This window comes from Trachurus japonicus, chromosome 12, assembly GCF_045865225.1.
Source record: "Trachurus japonicus isolate A0001 chromosome 12, Traja_1.0".
NCBI lineage: Eukaryota > Metazoa > Chordata > Actinopteri > Carangiformes > Carangidae > Trachurus > Trachurus japonicus.
In genome coordinates, this window is record NC_140918.1 from 30,972,308 (window position 1) to 30,995,773 (window position 23,466).

General features: G+C 41.1%; 1 protein-coding gene across 1 annotated transcript in view; it reads right to left on the reverse strand.

Annotated features, from left to right (window-relative positions):
• Positions 1–2,464: 2,464 nt before the first annotated feature.
• The window catches only part of atp8b1 (ATPase phospholipid transporting 8B1), a 28,784-nt gene continuing 7,782 nt past the window's right edge, over positions 2,465–23,466 (reverse strand). Inside the window, exons 2-30 of the mRNA XM_085794222.1 lie at positions 18,557–18,716; positions 17,947–18,044; positions 15,628–15,741; positions 15,431–15,529; positions 15,209–15,270; positions 15,003–15,075; positions 14,460–14,530; positions 13,844–13,926; positions 13,339–13,497; positions 12,878–12,966; positions 12,537–12,727; positions 11,982–12,066; positions 11,189–11,312; positions 9,944–9,987; positions 9,517–9,673; positions 9,212–9,400; positions 8,726–8,838; positions 8,469–8,633; positions 8,060–8,171; positions 7,675–7,750; positions 6,920–7,052; positions 6,691–6,819; positions 6,448–6,604; positions 5,653–5,876; positions 5,162–5,245; positions 4,632–4,877; positions 4,285–4,423; positions 3,470–3,600; positions 2,465–2,749 (exon numbers count right to left, since the gene is read on the reverse strand). Coding sequence (XP_085650348.1) covers positions 2,513–2,749; positions 3,470–3,600; positions 4,285–4,423; positions 4,632–4,877; positions 5,162–5,245; positions 5,653–5,876; positions 6,448–6,604; positions 6,691–6,819; positions 6,920–7,052; positions 7,675–7,750; positions 8,060–8,171; positions 8,469–8,633; positions 8,726–8,838; positions 9,212–9,400; positions 9,517–9,673; positions 9,944–9,987; positions 11,189–11,312; positions 11,982–12,066; positions 12,537–12,727; positions 12,878–12,966; positions 13,339–13,497; positions 13,844–13,926; positions 14,460–14,530; positions 15,003–15,075; positions 15,209–15,270; positions 15,431–15,529; positions 15,628–15,741; positions 17,947–18,044; positions 18,557–18,716 — 3,744 coding nt within the window. The 3' untranslated portion in view covers positions 2,465–2,512. The remainder of the gene's footprint in view (positions 2,750–3,469; positions 3,601–4,284; positions 4,424–4,631; positions 4,878–5,161; positions 5,246–5,652; positions 5,877–6,447; positions 6,605–6,690; positions 6,820–6,919; positions 7,053–7,674; positions 7,751–8,059; positions 8,172–8,468; positions 8,634–8,725; positions 8,839–9,211; positions 9,401–9,516; positions 9,674–9,943; positions 9,988–11,188; positions 11,313–11,981; positions 12,067–12,536; positions 12,728–12,877; positions 12,967–13,338; positions 13,498–13,843; positions 13,927–14,459; positions 14,531–15,002; positions 15,076–15,208; positions 15,271–15,430; positions 15,530–15,627; positions 15,742–17,946; positions 18,045–18,556; positions 18,717–23,466) is intronic.

Here is a 23,466-nt window from a genome sequence, read left to right on the forward strand (position 1 = left end):
GTCAATTTCCAGTAGTTCAACCCCAACCAAGTATTGAGTGCATATACTGTAGATGGACATAGTTTTCAGAAGGCCAACATTTCTTCACTGAATGTTAGTCATAATTATTCAAATAACCTGAATAAATAAAGACATGGGATGTTTCATTCAGTGTGTAATGGACATAATGTGTTAGTTTCACTTTTTGAATTGAACACATTCTACATCGCGGAGGCGACGTCTTTCCACTTAGGGCTTCCTGCACCTCTGAAACGGGGCAGAGCTCCGTGGAAACATCTGCCTGACACAGCAACGTAGGGAACCGTGCATGTCCGCGGCGCACAGCTCCACGGACATGCACGGGGGAAAAAACAGCATCGCTGTCGCACCGACTGCACGCGAATACGCACCGCTTTAATGAGCACGCATGTCGCGCGTCCACATTGGAGGTCGGCTGTTATCAGTATAATCAACCATGAATGAGTTCAGTTTCACGCGATTGTCACTGTCAGCCTGTTAGAAAAACATTTTACATTTTACCCCCCCCCCACAAAAACAAAAACTCTTCGGATCTGAACGATTCACACAAGTCACCTAATTGGTCATGAAAAAAGCGATGTTTGCATCCCTGAATTCTCACATTTTGGGGGGCGGAAGGCAGGAAATATAATATGATATAAGATGTGATATTTCCGGGGTGGTGTTTAGCTCAGTTGGTAGAGCACTCGCCCCATGTGTTGAGGCTATAGTCCTCACTGCAGGCCCTATGTCAACCCCCCCCGCCTCTCATTTCCTGTCACTCTCTCGACTCTCCTGTCCACTAAAGGCTGCCCTAAAAAAATACTTTAAAAAAAGTGATATTTCTATACTATGTCCCCTTTAAACTGCCCATTTTCCTCAACTTTGAGGACATGTTCACTTGCTGCCTAATATATCCCACCCCCCAACTAAAAAGTCAGCTAAATAATGGTCAGCACCATCAGAAAGGAAAATTACCCACAGGCATGAGTCACTACTAGAAAACAAAGACTGGTCTCAGATTGCTAAATGTGCCTTTGGCTTTTATTAACAACCACATGATAAAACACCATCATATGACACAGGTCCAGCTGCTGCTGGTGCAGCCTACTGCCTGTATTCATTCAGTAATAAAAAGATATGGTCTGTATACAGTAACACTAGCATGAGAAGGACACAGTAACAGTCAGGACAGGTGTATGACAGTTTTGGCTTTGCACTGTTCAGCAGATCCTACATCAGTTTATATGACTGAAAACACAAACATCTTCTTTATGTTCCTTGTAAACAACCAATGACACTCACACACACGCATTCAAAATAAACAATTCTAATTTTTCAATTACGTTAAAGAACTTATTTATCTTCCAGAGAGTAAAGAAAATAAAAAGAAAAGAAATGAAACAGCTCTGTCCTGAACTTATTCCCTCATGAGAAATGAGGAAACTCTTTGCACATAAAAACACATCAAAACACATCCAACATATGCTGCTGTGGGACAACAGACTAGAGCTCCTTACAGGTTCCCTACAAGGCTAAACAGCACGTAAAGAAAAGAACAGACTGCGGCGTATAGGACAAATAATATTAGCATCAACTTAGAAAGAGGTATGTTTAAAGATTGGAAGGCTGAAATAGAAGTCGCTCAAATTTCAGTGACGACAACATCCTGTAAGACACTTGAGAAAAGATCACTATTCACAACTTGGGTTTAAATTAAGACACTTTATAACATCTTTGCATAGCCTGGCATGATAATATCCCACTTTTATCTATGATAAAACATTAAAAAGATGATAACAGGACATGTTTAGCTTTAGCCCACTGGTTTTTAGGTGTTTTCCTGTTCAATGGACGGAAATCAAACTAAACTTAACAGATGGTGTGTAGTTTCATGTAGCTAAAGGAGAAAGTAACTGGAATAAATACTTATTTATTCTAATAAAAACGCTGTCACTTTAAAAGTTTGGGCTAAAGCTGAATGTCATACAGTTGTCATACAGTATTAAACCACATGATGTCAGTGCATCTGTCACAGTAGAGGTGAGCAGGGAGACACTGACCATAAAATAAGGCTCTGTTTTAAAACTCCTGAGTTAAACAACATTGTCAGTCACACAGTTGCTGCATGACGTACCAACCTCAGAAATGGAGGTTGTGTCTTCGGTGAGCTTTTTTTTTTTTTTTTTGGTTTAGTATTTTTCTTTCTATTGCCTGTTAACAGAGAGTCTGTGCATAGAGGAGGACCTGGGGGCAGGGGAGTCAAGGTCACAGATTAGAGACACATTCAGCAGTGCTTCATTCCACATTCTGCAAATCAGGTTAACACACTGAGGGGAAAAGCTCCTCTTCTTCTGGAGCGTCAAGTTAAAGTCCGACCACCTGTCACTCTGCTCCTGGTGTCAACCATCTCAGCTGCAACTCCAGATAAAGGTGAACATAGACCGAGTGTTCCTTGCACTTTCCCAAATATTTACAACCCCTCCAGCAACAGTTCAGCTCTGTCTCCACCTCTTTAGATGTTTTCGGCCTCTCTCTGGGGAACCTCCCTGATGCTGTCCTGGGGTCCGGCGTGGGTCTGCGGGCGCCGCCGAATGCTCCGGCCGGACGCGATGAGGTCGGCGTAGCCACGGGAGTGAGAGAAGGCGTAGGCAGAGCGCCGGGATCGTTGGCCGCGCTTGAAGGCCGACGGCTTTTTCCTCCTCTCCTCCTCCTCCAGCTCCATCTCGTACTTCTTCCTGTTTCTCTGCACCTGGTGGATGATGGGAAATAGGCATGTACAATTAGAGAAGCACTGTTTGTCTGATACGGTGTTGTTTCCTTTCATGGTTATTTTAGTTTGAAAGTGTAATTTAATGGTTCAGTTAAGTCAACTCCATTTGTTTTATCTCCTCTTAATTAAATGTTTGGTTTAACACTTTCCAACCATATCTGACCATAAACTAACTTTTGTTACCCAACTCTTACCCAGGATTGGAAGTTTTAATTTTTTGTTTTGAAATGGTTGTAAACACATTGCCAAATGTTGAACTGTCACTTTACGTGATCTCTTTTAAAATGCAACAAATTTGCCTATTGCTATAATCCCTGTAGTTTTAGGAATAGGTGCATTACCTTTCATTATTGGTGCTGGTGCAAGCCGTTTTTAGAATGGCGGGGCAGAGACGTGAGCTGCTCAGTTAACGCAACGCAGGAGCTTGTTGTTGTGCCACAAGACCCCAAGAGTTTTGAGATAAGGCGAAAGCACTGTTTTGTGATCGACTCACGTCTCTGCTCCGCCGACCTAAAAACAGCTTGCACCGACAATTAAAGGTAATGAACCTACTCCCATGACTATAGGGATTATGGCAATAGGTGAATTTGCCAAAATGTCGAACTATCCCTTTAAGAATGTAAAGAACCAAATGGAGGCTGCCTGTCTAGAGGTTCCTCTGTGGACATGTTTTAATGTTACAGTTCCCAGAGGCCTTACCCTGTCTCCTACTGAGGGCCAGATGGTTTTGTGGAGGAACTGGATACAGATGATGGGCAGCAGGGTGATGCCCACGGTCAAGATGATGGTTAACCACAGGTACGGCTGACGCAGAGCATTTGAGGCTGCACCTGCACACACACATAAAAACGCAGACATGTTAGGAGAGTAGTGCAGAGGGCTGGGTCACATGTGGCACAGCCTCAACATAAATAATGACAAACAGGAGAGGTATGTGACTCAGTGAACATGTAAGTTAAATTGAGTGTGGTGTGTGGTAAAGGGCAGAGAGAAAACCGAGAGGAACCAGAAATAAACATTCTGAATATACAGGATCACTCTGGCTGCAGCAGCTGCTGAGGCTCAAGGGAACTGTAGTGTTAAGACTGAGTAGGAAACAGGATACGAGGACAGAACATTGCTAACTGAAGTTGTTTTGTTTTTTTTAAATGAGAGCAAACTTTCAGATTGTAAACTGTAAATTGAGAAAAACTACAATAACTACAGGTCCCACCAACCATAAGATGTTTTCTGTTGTGACAGAGTCATTGTTTTGTCTTTCTAGTTCACAACTTTACTGCTTTCTGCATGGTCAGAAGTCAGAAGCTAGCTGGAGACTAGAGCAGCTGGGCATTCTCCAAATTTCCAAATGAATGCTTACATTGTTGCATATCTGTGTATGTGAATAGGCACCTGTTTAGCTAAATGAACTTGGTGGTGATAGTCAGTGTCGTGTTGTTTACAGCTCGTTTCCTGCTCAAAGTGGTCAACTTAAATACTATAAAGACACAACATATCCATCTTCTGGGACTGACCAGTGAAGGTGAATATTGAGGGGAAGATGACGTGAATCCCGGCACTGTGGATGTCAAACATGATGCCAAAGTAAATGGCTATGCTGCCCAACACTGCAAAGCAGTTGACGAAGGTCCAGTAGGAGGTGTCCAAAGAGATCTGACAGATGAGAGGTGAAGGTCAGCAATACAAGAAATTCATTACAACACTGTTTTCAGAACCTGAAATATAGATATACTGTAGATATACTGATATTTCTTTGTTATATTTATTATTTGTTATCAATAACACAAAATAAGCATACTAATATTAGCATGAGCATGTTCTTGGTTAACAGTTTTAACTTAAACACAACTGTGTGACCAACCTGCAGGTTGACGGCAAATACGAGAGACGAGGCAGTGACAACGGCAAAGGACTGGTAGTCAGAGGGGGCTTCTCCATCCTGCCCCATGGTCCGCAGGAAGGCTCCATAGGGGATGAAGAAGATGATGAGTGAGACGAAGATGCCGTGGAACAAGCTGATGAAGAAGTTCTTGTAGTTGAAAAGTGACCCTTGTTGACCGGGCAGGTAGAGCTTCGGGAATTTCAGGCTGAGTTTGTCATTAACATCCTGCAATGGGAGAGGAAGAGGAGGAAAAGAGAGAGGAGGGGGTCAGTACCCAGAGTATTTCTCATTTGGGAATTATCACTATACATCAAAAGCAGGACCATAATTACAGTCAGAAATAATATGTGTTTTACAGTTTTAGTTAAATGGGAAATAAAAATAATGTTAATGAAAGAACAATCTTGTAGATATTTCAAATTATATTTATGCAAAAAGTGTAAATTAAAAAAATACAATAATGACCCTGCTGTTGATGCTTTTTGTCTATGAGGAAGTTGTGTTTTTACCTGGTCAAGCAGTCCAACCAGTAGAACAGGTAAACTGCTGTAGCAGAGGTTGTAGAGGGTGATGAACCAGTTTTCATAGGCAATCTGCAAAGAGGGAAACAGCTGTTGAGTGGAAACTGACACATACCAGGATCAGGCCATGATGTCAGCTGATAATGACACCACAGGTGAGCGACATCTGGAACTAACCTGAGCATTGGGTGCAATATTGTTTTTACACATTTTTGATTTCATCTGTTGTAAAAAGGCCGTGTAACGACAACAATAAGGAGACCATGAGGTGTCATTGAAAGCTCAAGAAAAAGTTAGGTTATCTTGAGTCATGTTGCTCTGGATACTTTAAATCCAAAGCAAACTTGTAGACCCTTCATATGATGCTGAATTGTGTAGAAATAAAGTAGACACTGGACAGGGCTCATGTATCTAACACTCTTGACCAGGACGTCCTTCTGTTTACATCCTGAACCCATGCTGCTGCTACTGCTGCTGACCTGTGCAGAGTATCCGCTGAAGAAGGAGTACCAGAAGTGGACCAGGGTGAAGGCAAAGTTCTTGAAGAAGAAGTAACGCAGGAACTTGCACATTCGGATGTAGGACCAGCGGCCGTGCACCAGGAGGAGGCGCTGCAGGTAACGGAACTGAGCGAAGGCGTAATCACTGGACATGACGGCCTGCATCCCCTCCTGACCACTGATGCCCACGCCGATGTCTGCAGCTGGAGGACGGAGGAGAGGCAGACAGGTTGGAGGAAATTCACTGATGGTTCATGTTACAGCCAGAACTAAATCTGCCCTTTAAAGGGATAGGTTAACATTTTGGCAAATTCGCCTGTTGCCATAATCCCTATATAGTGATAGCAGTAGGTTCATTACCTTTAATTGTCTGTGCAAGCTGCTTTTAGATCAGCGGGGCAGAGACGTGAGCTGCACAGTACTTTCGCATTTCCCTCATCAAACTAAATACACAATCCAACAACTCCAAAACACTCTGGTGGACAAGTTGTGACCTGCACATTCACCACACTATGAATAATCATGTATAATTGTGTAACATTATGATACATGAAGCAAATACTCGGAACTACTTGCGCTTTTGAAATCACTCCACCCAGCAGCCATGTCTGAAATGTAGTTCTGGTTACGCATTTACCTCGAAAACAACTCTGTCTCGTAACGTTACATTATTATTTCATAGCGTGGTGAATTAAGACTATAGGGATTATGGCAATAGGAGAATTTACCTAATACTATCCCTTTAACTTGGACCAAGTTGCTTCACATGCTTACTTTTGATCATGTTCACGTCGTTGGCTCCGTCTCCAATGGACAAGGTCACAGCCTTCTTGTATTTCTTCACCAGACTCACCACGTTGGCTTTCTGCTTCGGTGTGACGCGACAGCAGATCACAGCTTCACACTCACAGGCCATGTCCACAAAGTCAATCTAGAGAAAGAAAAAAAACGGATTTTTCACCATTTGATCTGATGTAAAACATCACATTGTAAAGAGTTGCATGAATTCAGTTGTACCTGTCTCATCTCTTTCTCCCATTCATTCATGGGCTGTCCGTCCTGAGGGCCGGTTACAGGTGGCCGCTTTCCAAGACGACGAAGACGCAGGCGACGGCGCTTCTTCTTCTTCTCATACAGGATCTCATTCTGAGAAAATAACAGAAGCACAAATGATGATCAGGATTAAACTGTTTCCAATGGAGGAGGAAACCTCTTCTGAACAACATTCCTCCTGACTGGGACTCACCAGCCATCCTCCGGTGATGATGAGAGCGTTTTTGCCGGGCTGGGTGAAGAAAGGCTCAGCAGGTGTCTTTCTTTTCCGACCAAAGTTAGCGGGCTCGTTCCTCCTGTTGGCCTGACGAATCCTCAGGTTCTCACTGGAGACACACAAACAGAGAATGTAACGAGGCACAGAAAGCTCATACCACATGTTGATTTGATACATTTTCTCTCAAGGTTTCCACTTCACTTTTAGCACTTAACACATTTGCAAAAACCCCTTCTCTGTTTCCTGAACGATGTTTCCCTGTTAGACCAGACTAGAGATACCCACATCCTTCTTCCTTGTCATCACTAAAACTGTAACTTGACCACTGACATTTCATCATCGACTGGAATTGACCATATTCACAGGCGCCGCCATCTTTAGTTACATCATCACTCGGGCTGGGTAAACAAACCGTATAACTGCTGCATTCCTGGAGTGATGACGTAATCAAAGGCGACGTTGTGAATATGGCTAATGACATCACACGGGTGTTCATCACAGCTCCCTGCAGAGACACTTTACAGAGCTCTATCAAATGTTCATCTTTAACCTCTGCTGAAATGATGACTTCAGTCTGCATAGATCACAGCATTCAATAACTCACCATCCAAATGGCATGTGTGTATGTGCCCTTTGTAAACATACAGTACCACCAATAATTGGAGTAAAGTATAGAACATACAATAGGAGTACAGGTGGATCTTTGAGATGGGACATTTTAATCAACTCACTTGACGTCTTCTCCGTAGTGGATCTGCATGTCGTCTGTCAGCAGTGAACAGGAGTATCCAATGTTTTCTGCCGTTTCTGAGGGAAAGGTGGTTCAAGTGAGGCAAGGCAAGGCAATTTTATTTGTATAGCCCGTTTTTACAAACAGTTTGTCTCAAAGGGCTTCACATGACATCATAACAACATCCTCTGTCCTTAGACCCTCACATCCACTGAGGAAAAACTCCATAAAAAACCCTTTTAACAGGTAAAAATTGGAGAAACCTCAGGGTGAGCAACAGAGGAGGGATCCCTCACCCAGGACGGACAGATGAAGTGAGTTCTTATAGCCACATTAGCACATAACACCAGACAGACCTCTTGTCTGTAAGTCTGATGTGATGGTACCTTTCTTATCACCAGTCAGGACCCAGATCTTGATGTCGGCTTTGGCTAGTTGGGCGATGGTCTCTGGGACTCCGTCCTGCAGTTTGTCTTCAATGGCGGTCGCTCCAATCAGCTACACAGAAGGACACTACATGTTAGATACACCTGAGGCTCCTTGTTTTGGATTTAGTTGAGGCATCAAAATGTATTCCAGTTGGATTTTTGTTCTTAAAACTCTGCTACAGATCAACCAGAATAATAAAATAATTAAAACCATAGACTAAAAAGATTTAAAAAAAATAATAATTAAAAAAAAACCCAAACTCCACCATTGTTTCCAGTTTGCTCACTGCTAAAACATCAGCAGCATCTCTTTTTACAAACCCTACAACTACCTCAGTGCAGTTTTTCCAGTTTTTTCCCCACTCACCAGGAGGTCTTTCTCAATTAGCTCGTATACGCGGTCGAGGGCGGCGTCTCGGTCGCCCGGAGCCACCTGGGCTTCTTCGTGTTTCCTGGACCAGACGTCAAACTCTTCTCTGCTGATGTCTTTGTAACACAAGCACAGCGTCCGCAAGGTCTCGTTGGCGAACTCCTTCAAAAACAAAGCACAGGCCAGGTTTCCTTCCACAGAAACAGCAACAGAAACACACTGGAGTTAATGAGAATAAAACCATGTGCACTAACATCCAGAGCCGTCTGGGTGGTCTCCTTGTGTTTGGAGTTTCTGGAGAGTCGTTCATAAATAACCGTGTCCGCTCCTTTGCAGTAGAGACGAATACGCCCGTCAGGAAACTTCACTGAAAGACAGAGGACACAGGGTGAGTGTCAAAGGAGAAAAGGTCTCACATCAAGACCTTTAAGTCCATCTTGAAGGTTTAAGTTTGTGTCTCTAGTGCTGAAGACACTGTCAACCACCTGCCAAATGTACTTTTTTTTTTGAGTGTCTGGTGTCATCACAGTACGTCTACTACAGGTAAAAGTCTGTAGTTTTTGACAAATACAACTTCAATAAAGGAAAACTGTGATGGCTGAGACTATTTTCAGTGGTGGATTCATTTACATTTCAAGGCCCGACTGAGTATTTTAGGCAGAAGGGTGGTTAAAGTGAGTCAAAACACATGTAAAATGTTTTTTTTTTGTGTGCTTGTCTGTGTGTGTGTACACTCTTACAGATGATAGACATGCGCTTGCGGTCTGAGTTGAAGTCGAGCAGTGCCAACATCTCATACGTAGCCTCGTGATCCATCTCCTCGATGGTGATGGTGTCCTGAGTACGAGACAGGAACACGAAGCCGAAGTTCCTGGCTGCCGTCACCAGAGCGCCCTCATCAGGAGACGCTGCCTGGTACACCAGCTCACCTGACGGAGAGAGACGGAACGGTTGGAGGTCACGCTGCAGCCCATCATAGTCAGCCATGGTGGCTACTGTTGACTCGTTCCACCTTAGCTCCTCTAAGAAATGCTTGCAGCGTTACCGTCTTTGTGCTCCACCATGACCGTGTGGCAGAGTGACAGCAGTTTGAAGAACTCTGTAGCGTTTTTGTCTTTCCCGGATCGGACGAGGGAGACCAGCGCATGATCCATGAACGGGAACTTCTTGTCAGCGTAGTGGTTCCAGCTCCAGTCCACCGGCTGGTAACAAACAGGAAAAGTGTTTTTTGAAAATTACTGCAGAAATGATCACACTATCCATGTTTGTGAAACATGACTGATGTGATATTTTGTTAGTTCAGGCCGATGCAGATGATATTTCCTTTGTCTATCTCAGAATTGCTCATTAACCATCACCTTCTGCGTTGTGTGTCAATATCAGTTTAAATTTGGGCCATGTCATATTTTGAAACTCCAATTGCCATTTCAGTCATCTTCTTTTGTGAATGAATTTGATAAGAGATATTTTACCCTTCCTCTGTCCAGCGCCACTCCCTCTGCAGTGGTGGGAGAACCTGTGGAGAGGACACAGCAGAGTGGAGCAGTGCATTAGGTCAAAACATAAACAACACACAGGGATGTAGCGCCACGTAATGTAATAATATGTAATACATTTTCACCTCATGGTGTAATAACGTCGCATTTTGTAATAATCTGCCACATTTTGTAATAAAATTCTTGAACGCAATATGTAATAAACTTTGCCGCATTTTGTAATAACCTGTTGCAGAATTATTACACAAAATGTGGGTGTTGCACTTTTTTAATGAAAAAAAGGTGTCATTCAGTGCAATATGTAACAACTTATTCCAATATGTGGCAAAGTTTATTACATATCACGTTCAAGAATTTCATAACAAAATGTGGCAGATTACAAAATGTGGTGTTATTACATCATGAGGTGAAAATTTATTACATTATTACATAATGTGGCACTACAAGGAAAAAGGAAAAACAGTATTCAAATTGCATTTAATAATGCTGTGAGAATTCTGCATCATATTGGATGCAGACTACTGGTAGGCCACTGACTGTCATACCTGCACTAGTTTAAAGCACCATATCACCCAGCCCAAGTATCTGACACAGATATAATGCAGGCTACATATTATGTACATACCTTTTAATATTTGATTTAGTGAGAAAGATTTTGTGAAGGTTTAACCATTTCCTCCGATTTGACTATTTGACTTTTGCCATCATCATGTCAGTGCCCCTGTGTTTTTGTTCTTTCCTGTGAAACAGACTGTAACCATGTGACAGACCGAGCTGTTAGCATTTACTACAAATCTTTGTACTGCATCTTTTGTTGCTGCTACTTAACAGACTGTTTGTTCTGCTCTTATCTAAATTCCACTTCTTTCCGCAACAGTGTACCAGTTTCTCCAAAGGGATCATTAAAGGCTCATTCTTCACCTCTCTGATAACAAAGTGCTGTTGGCCTGCACGGACGTAGTGAAAACTACCCTTTGCTTCATGTATCAAATGAATGACATTGATTTCATGTAAAAAATAAAAATAAAGCCTGAAATGTGTATTTTTTTTAATGTTTTCAGTACCAACAAGAAAGCTGTTGTTACAATAACAGAGCAGCAGGTGTCACTATTTCGCTTTAAGATCCCTTTCCACTTTTTACAGGTTCAATTATGGGGTTAAATTCACTGGTGCAGCGTACCAAAGTCTCTGTAATTCTGAGTGTATGAAGGTGGCAAGTACCATAACTCTGTCCTGAAATGGTGCACTTCTTGAACTGCATGATGTTCTGCGTCAGAGTTCCCGTCTTGTCGGAGAAGATGTACTCAATCTGACCGAGCTGCTCGTTCAGGGTGGTGGTCCGAGCCTAGAGAGCGTGTTCAACCAGAGAGTTCAGAGTGATGCACAAGGAGAGAAAACCACTGCTGCAAATCCTAGTGTCACTGTGAAAAGCTGTGTGACTAAATGACTTGAGGTCAGCTCACTAGAAAATTTCAACAGCATCTCACAGCCTCAACGGGACAATAAAGTTCACTCTGCTCACTCATCAGTATGCAATTTCAATGAAAAAGTGATCATATGATAGCAAGCAGCTGTATGATACAGTGCCATCACCGATTAACATCATCGTAAAACTTTTTCATAAAACATGACAACATTTTAAGAGACAAACTGTTTAGTCATCGATTTAGACTCTTACATCACGAGCACTTACAGTATATAAACGTCTCTCTTTTAAACAGTGTAAACTTGAAATGAAAATCACAAATGCTGCCAACAGTCATTTGCAGAATCATTATTATGCTACACTTACTTGTTGGACCAGGTCTTATTATTACATCTTATTAAGATTTTACATGAATAAATATTAATGATGGCTGTTGCACAAGAGTGAATCTTTTGGTTGTTTGTTTGTCATTTTAAAACCTTTGTTTTTTCTTCCCTTAGAAAAAACTCCATTCTCAGGTGAACAGGATCAAAGACTGTTAAGAGAGGAGGAAGTAATTGAGAAAGCAGTATTAATGTACTAATGTACCTTGGCCGGAGTGTCTTTCTCAGAGAAATACATCTGCAGGTCCCAGTTGATGAACTTACTCTGGCCCAGACGAATCACCTCCACACTGGACACAAAGCAGGAAAAAAGGAGAAAAACACTCAGAATAAGTTGTCAAAGTAGTGAGAATTAAAACTAATAGTACATTGAAGTAAATAACTTTTCCATAACATTGTATATCGAAAGATTTACAGCCAGGAAACCACAGAGTCACATGTACTGTGCGTCTTTAAGGCCTGAAGATTTAAAACTGCTCAGCCAAAATCCTGATGGATGTTTTGACCCAACAACATTAAATGACCTTGACAGGTTAATAACTGCTAATCCACAAGCAGTGCAGTTATTTGAGGTATCATTGTGTATTTTGGCCCGATTTTAAGTTGGCCACATTTTGATTTCATTAGGATGACATCATCAATCCGAGACAAAAAGCACATGCAGTTCAACATACGTTGGTTTTAGCACATTCATCCCAAAGAATCCAGCATTTTCTGTCAAAAAGATGTGAGATGTGTGTGTGTGTCTGGTTTAACTGACCTGACGTATAGTGAGATGGGCACCATGGTGTTGAGGACTATGATGTATCCCCAGAAGCTGAGGAAACCTCTGTAGGAAGCGTCCTGGTTTTTGCCGTCAGACAAATACCAGGATTTCTCGCCGATCTCATCGTACCAGAAGCTGTGACCGATGGCCAGACCAGCCGCGATCAGGATCAGGACAACAAAGATCTACACACACAGAGTGGGTATTGAAAATACACAATGTATTGGATCATATATAAACGGCAAAACCATAAATACACTGCATCAAAGAACAAGAGGAGAGATGACACGGATGAATGACTGTGATACTGATGCTCATGTGCGTTCAGGACTCACTGTGTAAACCATGTAGTTCATGAGCTCATCGATCTTGGTTCGCTTGAACCTGGTCTTCCCACTATTCCTCATGATCTTGGTGTCAGCACCTTCAGAAACCAAAACAGAGACATTTCAAACATAATGAGTTATGGTTAGTTTTCACTGATCATTGTGTTTCAAATCATTATGATCAGACTTAACCCCTTAAAACCCACTGGCCCGTCGGCCCAGTATGCATCAGAAGCAATACGAGCCACAGGCCAGTGGGTGTTAAGGGGTTTAGAAGGTAATGTCATTCAATAATATAACTAAACACCAATAAACTACGGTAGTTTAGTTTGCTCGAGTGATCATTTCATCATTTAGTGATGATTATGTGTTTGAGCAACGTTATCACTACAAAGTGAATCATTCATATGCAATGGAAGAAAAATAAATTCTATTGCAACAGGTATGTTTGTCTGCAGCAGCGTTCACACCTGCGAAGATGACCAGGCCGTGACACACGTCTGTGTTTCTGATCTTGCAGCCTCGCAGCAGCATTTTGTCCAGGTCCAGAGGGTAGCGTCTCCTGTCCCAGAGCATCGTCCCTATGAACTTGTCAAGGCGATTGTTTGGTTCCTCGCACTCAATCAGAGCTGTGAGGGAGAGAATACATGAGGTCCAGGTGTGAAAAACTACTAATAATGTCCTTTAGGGTTGTTTCTAAGTGGCTGTTTCTAAGTGGGTTCATCATCTGAGGGGATGAATTGCAATTTTCTTTTCCGTCCTGAAGCAGTAGTTGCTCAGATGATGTACTATAACCTCCCTGTGAGGTTAAAGTCTTTGGTCAGGCTGCTTAGTAAAGAGCTGTTCATGCTAACATGGGCTCAATTGCAATATAAACTTAAATGCATCACCTTTGTGATTCCTCTTCTTGTAGTTCCAGATAACTAAAAGCTATTTGCCTTTATGAAAATAAACTTGTAGTTTTGAAGCATTTACCATCAAACTCGGCCAGTTTTCGTTCCTCCTGCAGTTTCTCATCAGTCACTTTCGATGCCAACTTAAACTTCAGGTTCGTTTCTCTGAAAATGACACAAGAGATGGATTCAAACTTGGTAAATTTGGCTTTTGATGATGATCTGTATATTTTTTGTTTGTTAAATGGAAAAAAAAGAGTCTTCCTCCTTGGACCAACATAAAAATTATTTTTTATGAAAACACACAAAGCTGTCACAAAGCTAAGACACAAAAAGGTGAAAAGTCCATGTCTGTTCTTTGCTGTACAATGTCTCTGTGCAAACACCTGTCCAGGCCTTCTTGTTTTATTTAAAGGCGTTTCTCACTTTAGTCCCAGAACATACATAACTGGTCACAGATTTGGCACTGGCTGCTTTTTCTTGGCAAAGGCTTGTCTTCACACATTTACCCTACTCTTATCAGTGTTGACTGACTGCTTTAGAAAATGACTGATCAAACAAAAACTTTACGGAACACAGAAAACTGGCTCAACTCAATGCAAATGTAATGTCTATTTGTTTACAGCACTGGACATCGATAAAACTACATGTGCAGATCAGTGAATTATGGGACTGATTAAGAAGGTGGAGATCCTTACCCGTCAAGTTCAGCTGTTTCTACATAACACAAGCTGTTGGGGTTGGAGGAGGATAACAGCAGAAGGTCGGCCTGAAAACAAGAAATATAAACATATTAATAAAGTGAAATATATCAAACATCAAGTGTGTGGCTTTAACACTCAAATGAGACCACATACTGTATATGCAACTGGTGCTTTCCTGTCCACTGTTACTGCAGCACTTCCTTCTACCACATCACACAGTCACATTATAAATCACCATTCCATTCCTGGCTGCTCATCAGCACAAGGAAGTGCCAAAAAGTAATGACTGATCTCTTTCAGTCAGTAGACAGGACATGTAGGTCAGTTAATCTGTTATGTTGAAGCTGGAACCTGTATTAAAATGCATGCCATCTTTTACAGGAGCAGTCATGTCCCTGCCCTCTCAGTCAATCAGTCAGGTAGGTAAAGATCCAGCTGTAACTCATGTTGTGAGGACCTGAGAGTTGGAATTTAAGGTAAGTCCATGTCCCTTTCACACAGTCCAGTAACAAATTATATGAGTCAAGTCATCAATACCGGAACAAAGTCGTTTTTCTTCAGACGAACCACATCTCCAACCTCGATGTTCATCCATTTTGACTCTTGAAACCTGGAGCAAAGAGAGATCAGATCAGTTTATTCATTACTGAGGATTGAAGACTAATAGGTTTATATGTTAAAATGTATAGACCTGTGGCCATCAGGATTTAAAGATGGCGCACATCTGAATTTATCAATCTAACCTGCCATCCAACAGGACATCACACTTCCTGTTGTTGACCTCTTTGTCCATTCTGTGTCGTGCCTGTATTGAGTATTTAGAAGACAGCACATGAATCAATAATGTCATATAATCATAGCTTCAATAGCAGCCAGTAAACTTATATTAGTGTTTCCATCATCATTCTAATGATTGGTAGAAACACATGTAGATAAAATCACGTGCATGTGCGAATGTGTCTTACCAGATCGTCCACCAGGTCTTTAATGGCAGTAATGCCCAGCACTACGACCAGTGGGATCAGTGTGGTGTACCACGGCAGAGTTGAGATGTCTGGAATAATCTGGGAGAAAAACACAAACATGTGATGGTTGTTATTGGTCTGTTTTCTCCTCAAATGCAAACCTGAGGACATTCATTTGTTTTCCATCACAATGGTACCTGTAAGATGAGCAGAGCCAGGAAGTAGAGGTTGGCGGCTCTCTTGAGCTGCTCGTACAGGTTCAGGGGGATGAAGGTCAGGACATTGTACTTGTACGTCTTGATGGCGTTCCCCTGCACAGGAGAAACAAACAATGATGAGCACAACGACATGGGGACGTGGGCATTAAAGGAACAGTAATTTCACACACCGAAGGTCTCATAAATAGATGTTGCCTTGTATTATAAGAACTGCAAGAGGTGGCGTATTTGACCTTTGACACCAATGATGCTGATAACTGCTAATGTCTGAAAGTCCCATTAATATGACAAACTAATTTGCTAAAGTCACAAAGTTCTTCTATCCAGTGTATGCTTTGAGAATTTGATCAGACACATTACTGCACATATATTTTTGAAGTTAATTTTAGGGCCTTTTTAGTCTTTATTTGATAGGACAGCGAGGGGAGAGAGACGCACAACTAAAAGATCTACTCCAATGGTTCTTAAAGTTGGGACTTTTTTTTCTTTTTGCAAAATTATTATTATTTTTTAGAAATTTTACCACTTTTTTCTAGAATTTCTTTTTAAACTTTTTTTTTTTGAGAATATTTACCACCTTTTTCTAGAAATGTTTAAACATTTTTGGAGAAATTGTACCACTTTTTTCCAGAAATGCCAAATATTCACACCATTGAGCCTAATTTGAACGTACATTCAATAAAAAAGTTATGTTATTTAGTCTGAGAACAAATGTGTGTGTATTTCTGGTGTTTAATTCAAAATTTTGTCCAATGGGGGTCCATGGTCTAATTTGTGTCAATTTAGGGGTCCTTGATGCAAAAAGGTTTGAGAACCACTGATCTACTCTACTGCTTTAGGGCAGACAATGTCCATGGGACATGCTTTTACCACTCTACCACCCAGGCATATTACATATCCAGCACTAAAACATGCTTTTAAATAGGAAATCTATTGCAGGGTTTTAGTGAAGATGGCCTGTTTGTCAGCAGTTCAATAGGTGGAAAATGAGCAGACAGTTCATAGCTGTCTGGTTAGGAAGAATCAATCCTTGGTTCAGGTTGGAGTTAGGATTGGGGTATTACTTTACTAAAACCAAAAGGACCATCAAGAAAAATCGGCTTAGTGATCAGTGTCCTAGGTGAGTGAGCAGTGGCTCAGTTAGAGGGGAAGTCATTCATGAGATAGAGCAGCATTCTGTTACAGATAAATATTGGTCAAGACTGAATCTACCTGTAAAGATAGAGATTTAGATGTTTCTTGCTATTAAAATGTGATTCTAATGTCGACCAGATTCGTATTTAGATAGTTCGTCGTAAAACACTGTGACTTAAGCTCCACTCCCTCTTATTGTGTCTAATGTGTCCTTTAGTGGGACACAGGTCAGCTTAGCAGGATGATCGGGTTTCAGCCTCCGCAGAGACGACACAAAGCTTCAGGAACAAAAAACACTTGAGTGTTAACTGGCTGAGCATCTGAAGGAGCTGGATCATAGAAAAAGAACTTCAAATGATGATTTGTCCAAGAGTTAGTGTAACCAAGAAGCAACAACCTAATTTTGCTCTTCCTCTTCACTTCACCTTTCAACTCCATCTTCATTAAAAAAAAAAGTAGGCAGCATTGAACCTAATTTGACTGTCAAAACAAGTAAATAGTAAATAGTCTGTGTCATATAGAAACATGACCTTTCCACAGCTCATGGGGCCCTGATGGAGTCAGACATGACTCAGCAGAAAACCACCTAATCAACACAGCACACTTCCTTGTAGATATGGTTAGGCCAAATGACATGTTGTAAAATGTTACTTTTTATATTGAATGTTTTATAATCACTTTGTTTGAAATTTTGTTGAATATTATACATTGAAATCTGAAATTGATTAGTTAAACTATGATTTCCCTGTCCTAACCCCCAAAAATCCTTAAATCTAACTAAATAAAATGGCAACCTCTTTGAATCAACATGTGGGGACAATAAAGGTCCACTGAATTGATTTGTATTGTGTTTATTACATTTAATCTTGTAATAGTCTTGTCAGTGTAAAGCTCCTCCAGATCTCAGGTTGAAGGTAATTGCTTGATTATGCATGTAAAGGTTTTAATGCCACTCAGGTCACGTGTTTTGGAAATGACCTTGAACCACAGACAAAAGACTAAAGGAATAGTCACCATGATGAATGGCCCACTGGAAAAACATGCAAAACACATGGTGTTTGTCCTGCTCTTAGTTCAGGGTGTGTCGGGGTTTGGTTGGAGAATAAAGACCCCTCTCTAGACAAGTCCATTAAACAGCTGTTTGATGTGAACAGTTTCACTTACAGAGTATCTGCTCTTCTTGATGCATAGAAAGACTTTTTTCTGAAACTCCGGCAGGTGGTGGTACGGTCGGTCGTTGGCTTTCACCTTCCAGCCCATCTCTGAAAATAAAAAATGAAAAAAATGAGACAATCACACTTTTAATTCCATTTATTCCAACTTAGTGTTTTTCTTAATCAACTTATCAGCAGGTGCTACACATATTCAGAATCAGAAGAACTTCAGCAAACTATTCATATGTCAATAAATAAAGACATAGAGCAAAATAGGAATTTATATCCCATAAATACAAAAAGAAAAAACAGAGAATAAATTTTCCTTATTCTTACTGATAAAAGCTGTAAACTATAATAAAGCAGGATTTTTTTTTCACCTCAGAAAATACATTTATCTGTTTAGGTTGTTCTAGGAGTGATTTGAATTTTTTTTTTTGAGTTACTGCAGTGACTGAAGTCGTCTTTAAAAAGCGCAGCGTTTTTAGTTTAGACAGAAAGACATAGCAGGTCTTTGCTTCCTGTAATTTTCTGCTGAAGCTGGCTTTGTGTGTTCGTAGCTCATCACTTCCCTTTGCCCCCAGTCCTTGTGCCAAACACAACACCATACTGACACTCACCGCTGGGTCTAGCGTCTTCCGGAGGCTGGGGGGCTCCTGGGGGGCCTGCTTCTCCATCAGAGCTCATTACCATTTCATCATCCGTCTCGTCATCACTGTACGGCATGACCTCATCGTCAGGCCTCATGGAGGCCTCGGACTCCACGCGCTCCCGACTCATCTTAGCAGCTGAGGTGTCTCTGTGAAAGACAAAGAAAATCAGCGCATTTATTCCAATGATTCAGAAGAAGAGTGGTAAGCTACAAACACTCATGTTAACCTGACATGGACACTTTGGTAGGCTTTTGTCTTTTCATTTTCTAGTGGCATCATCAGGTCAAAATGTTTCTTCAGCCAAACATCTTGACAAATGTCTCACTGTGAGATTGTACCCAAATGTTTATGGCAAAATCCATTTTCCAACCAGGAAAATTCAGTGAAAAATAGAAAGAAGATCTTTTCTAACTGATCCATTGTAGAGGTTAAGCTGGTTGTCTGATGTGTTTTGTATTGACTATTTAATTATTTATTGACTTATTGTGGGCCATGTAGGCTATATAAACCACGACAACCTACTGCTCAAAATGAATTGCCCCTTAGACTTAATAAAGTTGTTTTGAATTTGAATTGAATTATTTTGGTTTGCAGGTCTGGCTACAGCTGATGGATCAGGTCCACTTGGGTCTCCAGGGAGGTAATGTTTAGCATTTCAAGATACAGAGGGAACTAGAAAATGACTTGTGATTTTATCACAGCAGCTCAAAAGCCCACCAACATGGTGACATCTTGACCTTTGAAACCTAAGCCATAAGTGCTAATAAAATAACAATTATGTTTTTATTCCAACACACATACAGTACACAACTACTCAATACCCGATAGGTCAGACCACAACCATGTTGGAACTCAGCTGTGCAGTTTCTTCACAATAAAGGCAAGGCAAGTCAATTTTATTTGTATAGCCCGTATCACAACAACATCCTCTGTCCTTAGACCCTCACATCCACTGAGGAAAAACTCCCTGGAAAACCCTTTTAACAGGGAAAAATTGGAGAAACCTCAGGGTGAGCAACAGAGGAGGGATCCCTCACCCAGGACGGGAAGACGTGCCCAAATCGCAAAACAGAAAAGGCTCTGTGATAGTTCCCACTGCAGCAGGTGACTGTCTCCAGGACCACATTTAAAAAGTGGAAGAAAGTAGTAGCCCGGCTGTCATGGCAGGTATCATGTCTTGTGAAAAGAACATCCACCTTCACCTGATGAAAAGCTGCAGCTCAGGTTTACTGAGATTTGACAGACAGGTTTCTGTTCAAGCCTTGTGGTGTAAAATGATGCATGATGACGATACATTGTGTATGTGTGCTCAAATGTCAAGTAGTGATAATGAATATGCATACACATGTAACCACACCCTCCCGATTACTGGCATCTTCTTCTCAGGGCTTTTGATATGTCAGTGGATAAAAACAGGAGCTGTATTTGGTCTTTAAGCAGCAGTCATGTCAGTGAAGAAGAAAGCCCACAACCTGGTTCAGATCCACAATCTGAGAGAAACCCGTACTAACACACATGTCATGCTGGAACATCACAACCATGGCAGCTTTTGGATTGGATTCTGGGTGTGATGGTCTGACTGGATGATCTGGATAAACCTCTAAACTGGCTGTCACAATTTCTTTCTTTCTTTCTTTCTTTTTATAAATAACTTATTACTCATGCATACTTGCCCACCTTTTAAAAGGTTATTTATGGAATAAGACTGCAACAGACTTTGAAAAGCAACAACAAACCCCCTGAAAGACCAAAAACCATGTAAAGAATGCATCCTACCGAGTTTTGCTTGTGTATCAAAGTCCTCTCGCTCATAACCATCACCAACACATCTATGAGCAACACTAATCCACTGGGGACATGTTTCTTCAATGCTATGAACACATGCTCATTATATTGACTCAATTGTATACATTAGGAATCAAAACTGTATTAATTTGTATAGTTCCCTCCTGTTCGAGTTGCAACATCTCAAGCAGATAATATAAAGGTACATTTAACACTGTATTTGTGAGTCGTCTATTTGAAAAGATTAAGATTTTCATTATAGATATTAAAATTATAGGCATAATGACTAATTATTTGGGTTATGAAGTGTCCACATTATTTTGTCCAGTTTCTGTGCATTAAAAAGGGAAACCAGGACCAAGTAGACGAGTAGGTAAGAAATTATTGGCTGTTTTCCAAGTATAAGATGTCAAATTTAGATGACTGTTTTTGATCGTGTCTCGCTACAGACCAGTGATGTATGCTACACCTCCTGGGAAACCCTGTGACGTCCATGCCACTGCTCCGGTCAGCGGCTGCCAAGTTTAGGTTGGCACTTCCCATCAGTTTAATGTTTCATGAAGTGGAAGTCCATTAGACAGAGCTGATAAGGTTCATCAAGAATAAACACACCAAGTAGATTCCAGGAACCAAGTAAACACAACTTAACAGGAATCAAGTCTGTGAGACACAGGAGCAAATAGCCAAGCTAAATATTTCAATCAAATGGTTTCCTTGTCATAGTACGTTATGAGTTTCATAGTTTGAAGTTGGTTAAACATTATATATTGATTTAAGGGGCCTGATGGTGATATTTATTACTTTGAAAAGCAAAAAAAAAAAACACTCAAGCAACTACTGAAAAAATGGTTCTATTTCCATTTAATTAAGTATGGAAAACATCTTGGCAACTCCAAAATAGTGTTAACAGGTACAGGTGCACTGTAAAACATAGTCACAAAGATACCACCGGCACTCTCAAATAAAAAAAACTAACCAACAATAAGCAACATTTATTATGGGCAAAAAAAGCCCATCAGTCTTTTTTTGGCCCATAATGCAACAAATATTTTATATTTGAGAGTGTCGTCTCTGGTATCTACAGTATTTCTATTCAGCATACAAAGCAACACTCTGCTGCATCCATCAATGTGTGGGTATAGCAATACACCTTATAAACTAATTACACGCATCTTCTTGTATGAAAACTGAAAACTTTTTAACAGTAAATTCCACTTTACTTCAGCAACATCTCTGTTACTTTCCCTATTTGACCATCAGCTGGTGGAGACTTACTAACCTGCACCAATCCCAATGAAGGCGTAGCCTTTGTTCACATGCTGGTCAGCCATGATCAACATCCCTGTTTGCTTTGTGTGTCTGTGTGAATGTGTCAGGCACGCCCTTGTTTCCACCTCACGCTCTGTTGTGTGTTTGTGTGCAATAACATTTCACAACTTAGATCTCTAGTTGGAGGAAAGTTTCCATCAGCAGGATGATAATGCAACTCTGTGTGGATCCTACAGTGATACAGAGCAACACCTACACACTTAGCACGGAGCACGGAGCTCTTATTACATCACTACACAAAACTTCATTTCATTATTAACACTAACAAAAAATCACAAAATCATCTATTGAAAGTTAGAGTAAACAGTAGACTATATTTTCTTAACACTACATGCACTGTTTTCTGACTCCATGTGTCACATGATCATTTTGGGCAAACTTTGTGGCTCAGGGGCCACAATGAGTTTTAAAATTTGATGGATGGGCTGGGCCATTATGAGATGGATAGAGAGAGTTTGTGTGAACTAATAGAAATCACATGTAAAAGCCATTACCTTAAAGTTGTACAGAAAAGAAAATTGAATTTGAGCCCACTGTGGGTCTTAACATTAGTGTAATAACTCATCTATCAGACGATGTAGCCCAAACTTTGTGCAAAATTCCATTTTCGAGTAAATCCGGGATGAAAGTGCAGGGCTTGACGCTAAGCTTTTTTCCAAGTAGCACTGTGCTACCATGCTGAAAAATTTAGTAGCACACAAATATTTTTTAGTAGCACAATAAAAATTTTGTAGTTTTGGTGAAAATATCATTTTCAAACAAATAAAGTAGATTTAGCCTATAATCCTAACCCTGTAGACTAATTTTTAATGTTTTAACTGGCTCTTTGCCTTAACAAAAATCAGGAAAGACAAACAATGCAAATATGTGTGAGAAAATAGAATATTTATTACAACCAATATTAGTTTCTAGTTTTATGCTGTATGTGTGTGCATGTGGCCCAGGGGTGGGGGTATTGATGAGCAGTGAACCTATATTTCCCTCAGTATAAAAAGCTGAACATTACATACAGGGCTCTACACAGATTTTTTAGGAGCACAATGAAAAATGTTTAAGTAGCAGGCTGTTTAAGCCTTAAATAATGCTGAGGGTCCAACATGACCCATTTTTACATTTGAGAACAGTAAAAACACCAAACATTTTTCCTCAACAACCTGTCACACAAGCAGCTCCATGTTGCCCCTGTGTGATGTTCAGGGACAGGTCAGACAGGGAGCTTTGAGGTTGAAGTTTATATGAATGTTGCACTGTGAGACTGTGACCACATGTCAGCTGTTCTCACCGCGACAAGCGGTTTTTTTTTTTTTTGATAGCTCCGCGGTAGCCTCGGAGGCCACGTACCACCTAAGGGCTTCCTTCACCTGGGGCAGAGCTCCGTGTGAAACAGTAGGAGAGACACAGCCCGAGACCGTGTACCGGAGGAAGAAGCAGGTCGAACGTGCACGGAAAAAAAGCGCATCGCACCGAATGTGCGCTGCTACGGTGTCGCCTTGGCGTGCATGACGCGCGTCTACCTTGAAAGTAATGTGCGGAAAAGACGTTACATCTGAACGGCCCCGATGTACACAAGCTTTAATCAATGCGGCGGCCAAAATCACCAAACAGGCAGGGGGGGCGGGGCGGGGGGGATACTGCTCACGTTAAACAGCATGCAAAGCGGTGCATGCAGTTTCTGTCCGAGTCGCACTGATGCGACTGAATGCAATTTTTTATTCGCACGGGATATTATCAACTCGCAAATGCGAGCAAAACTGTCGCACTGT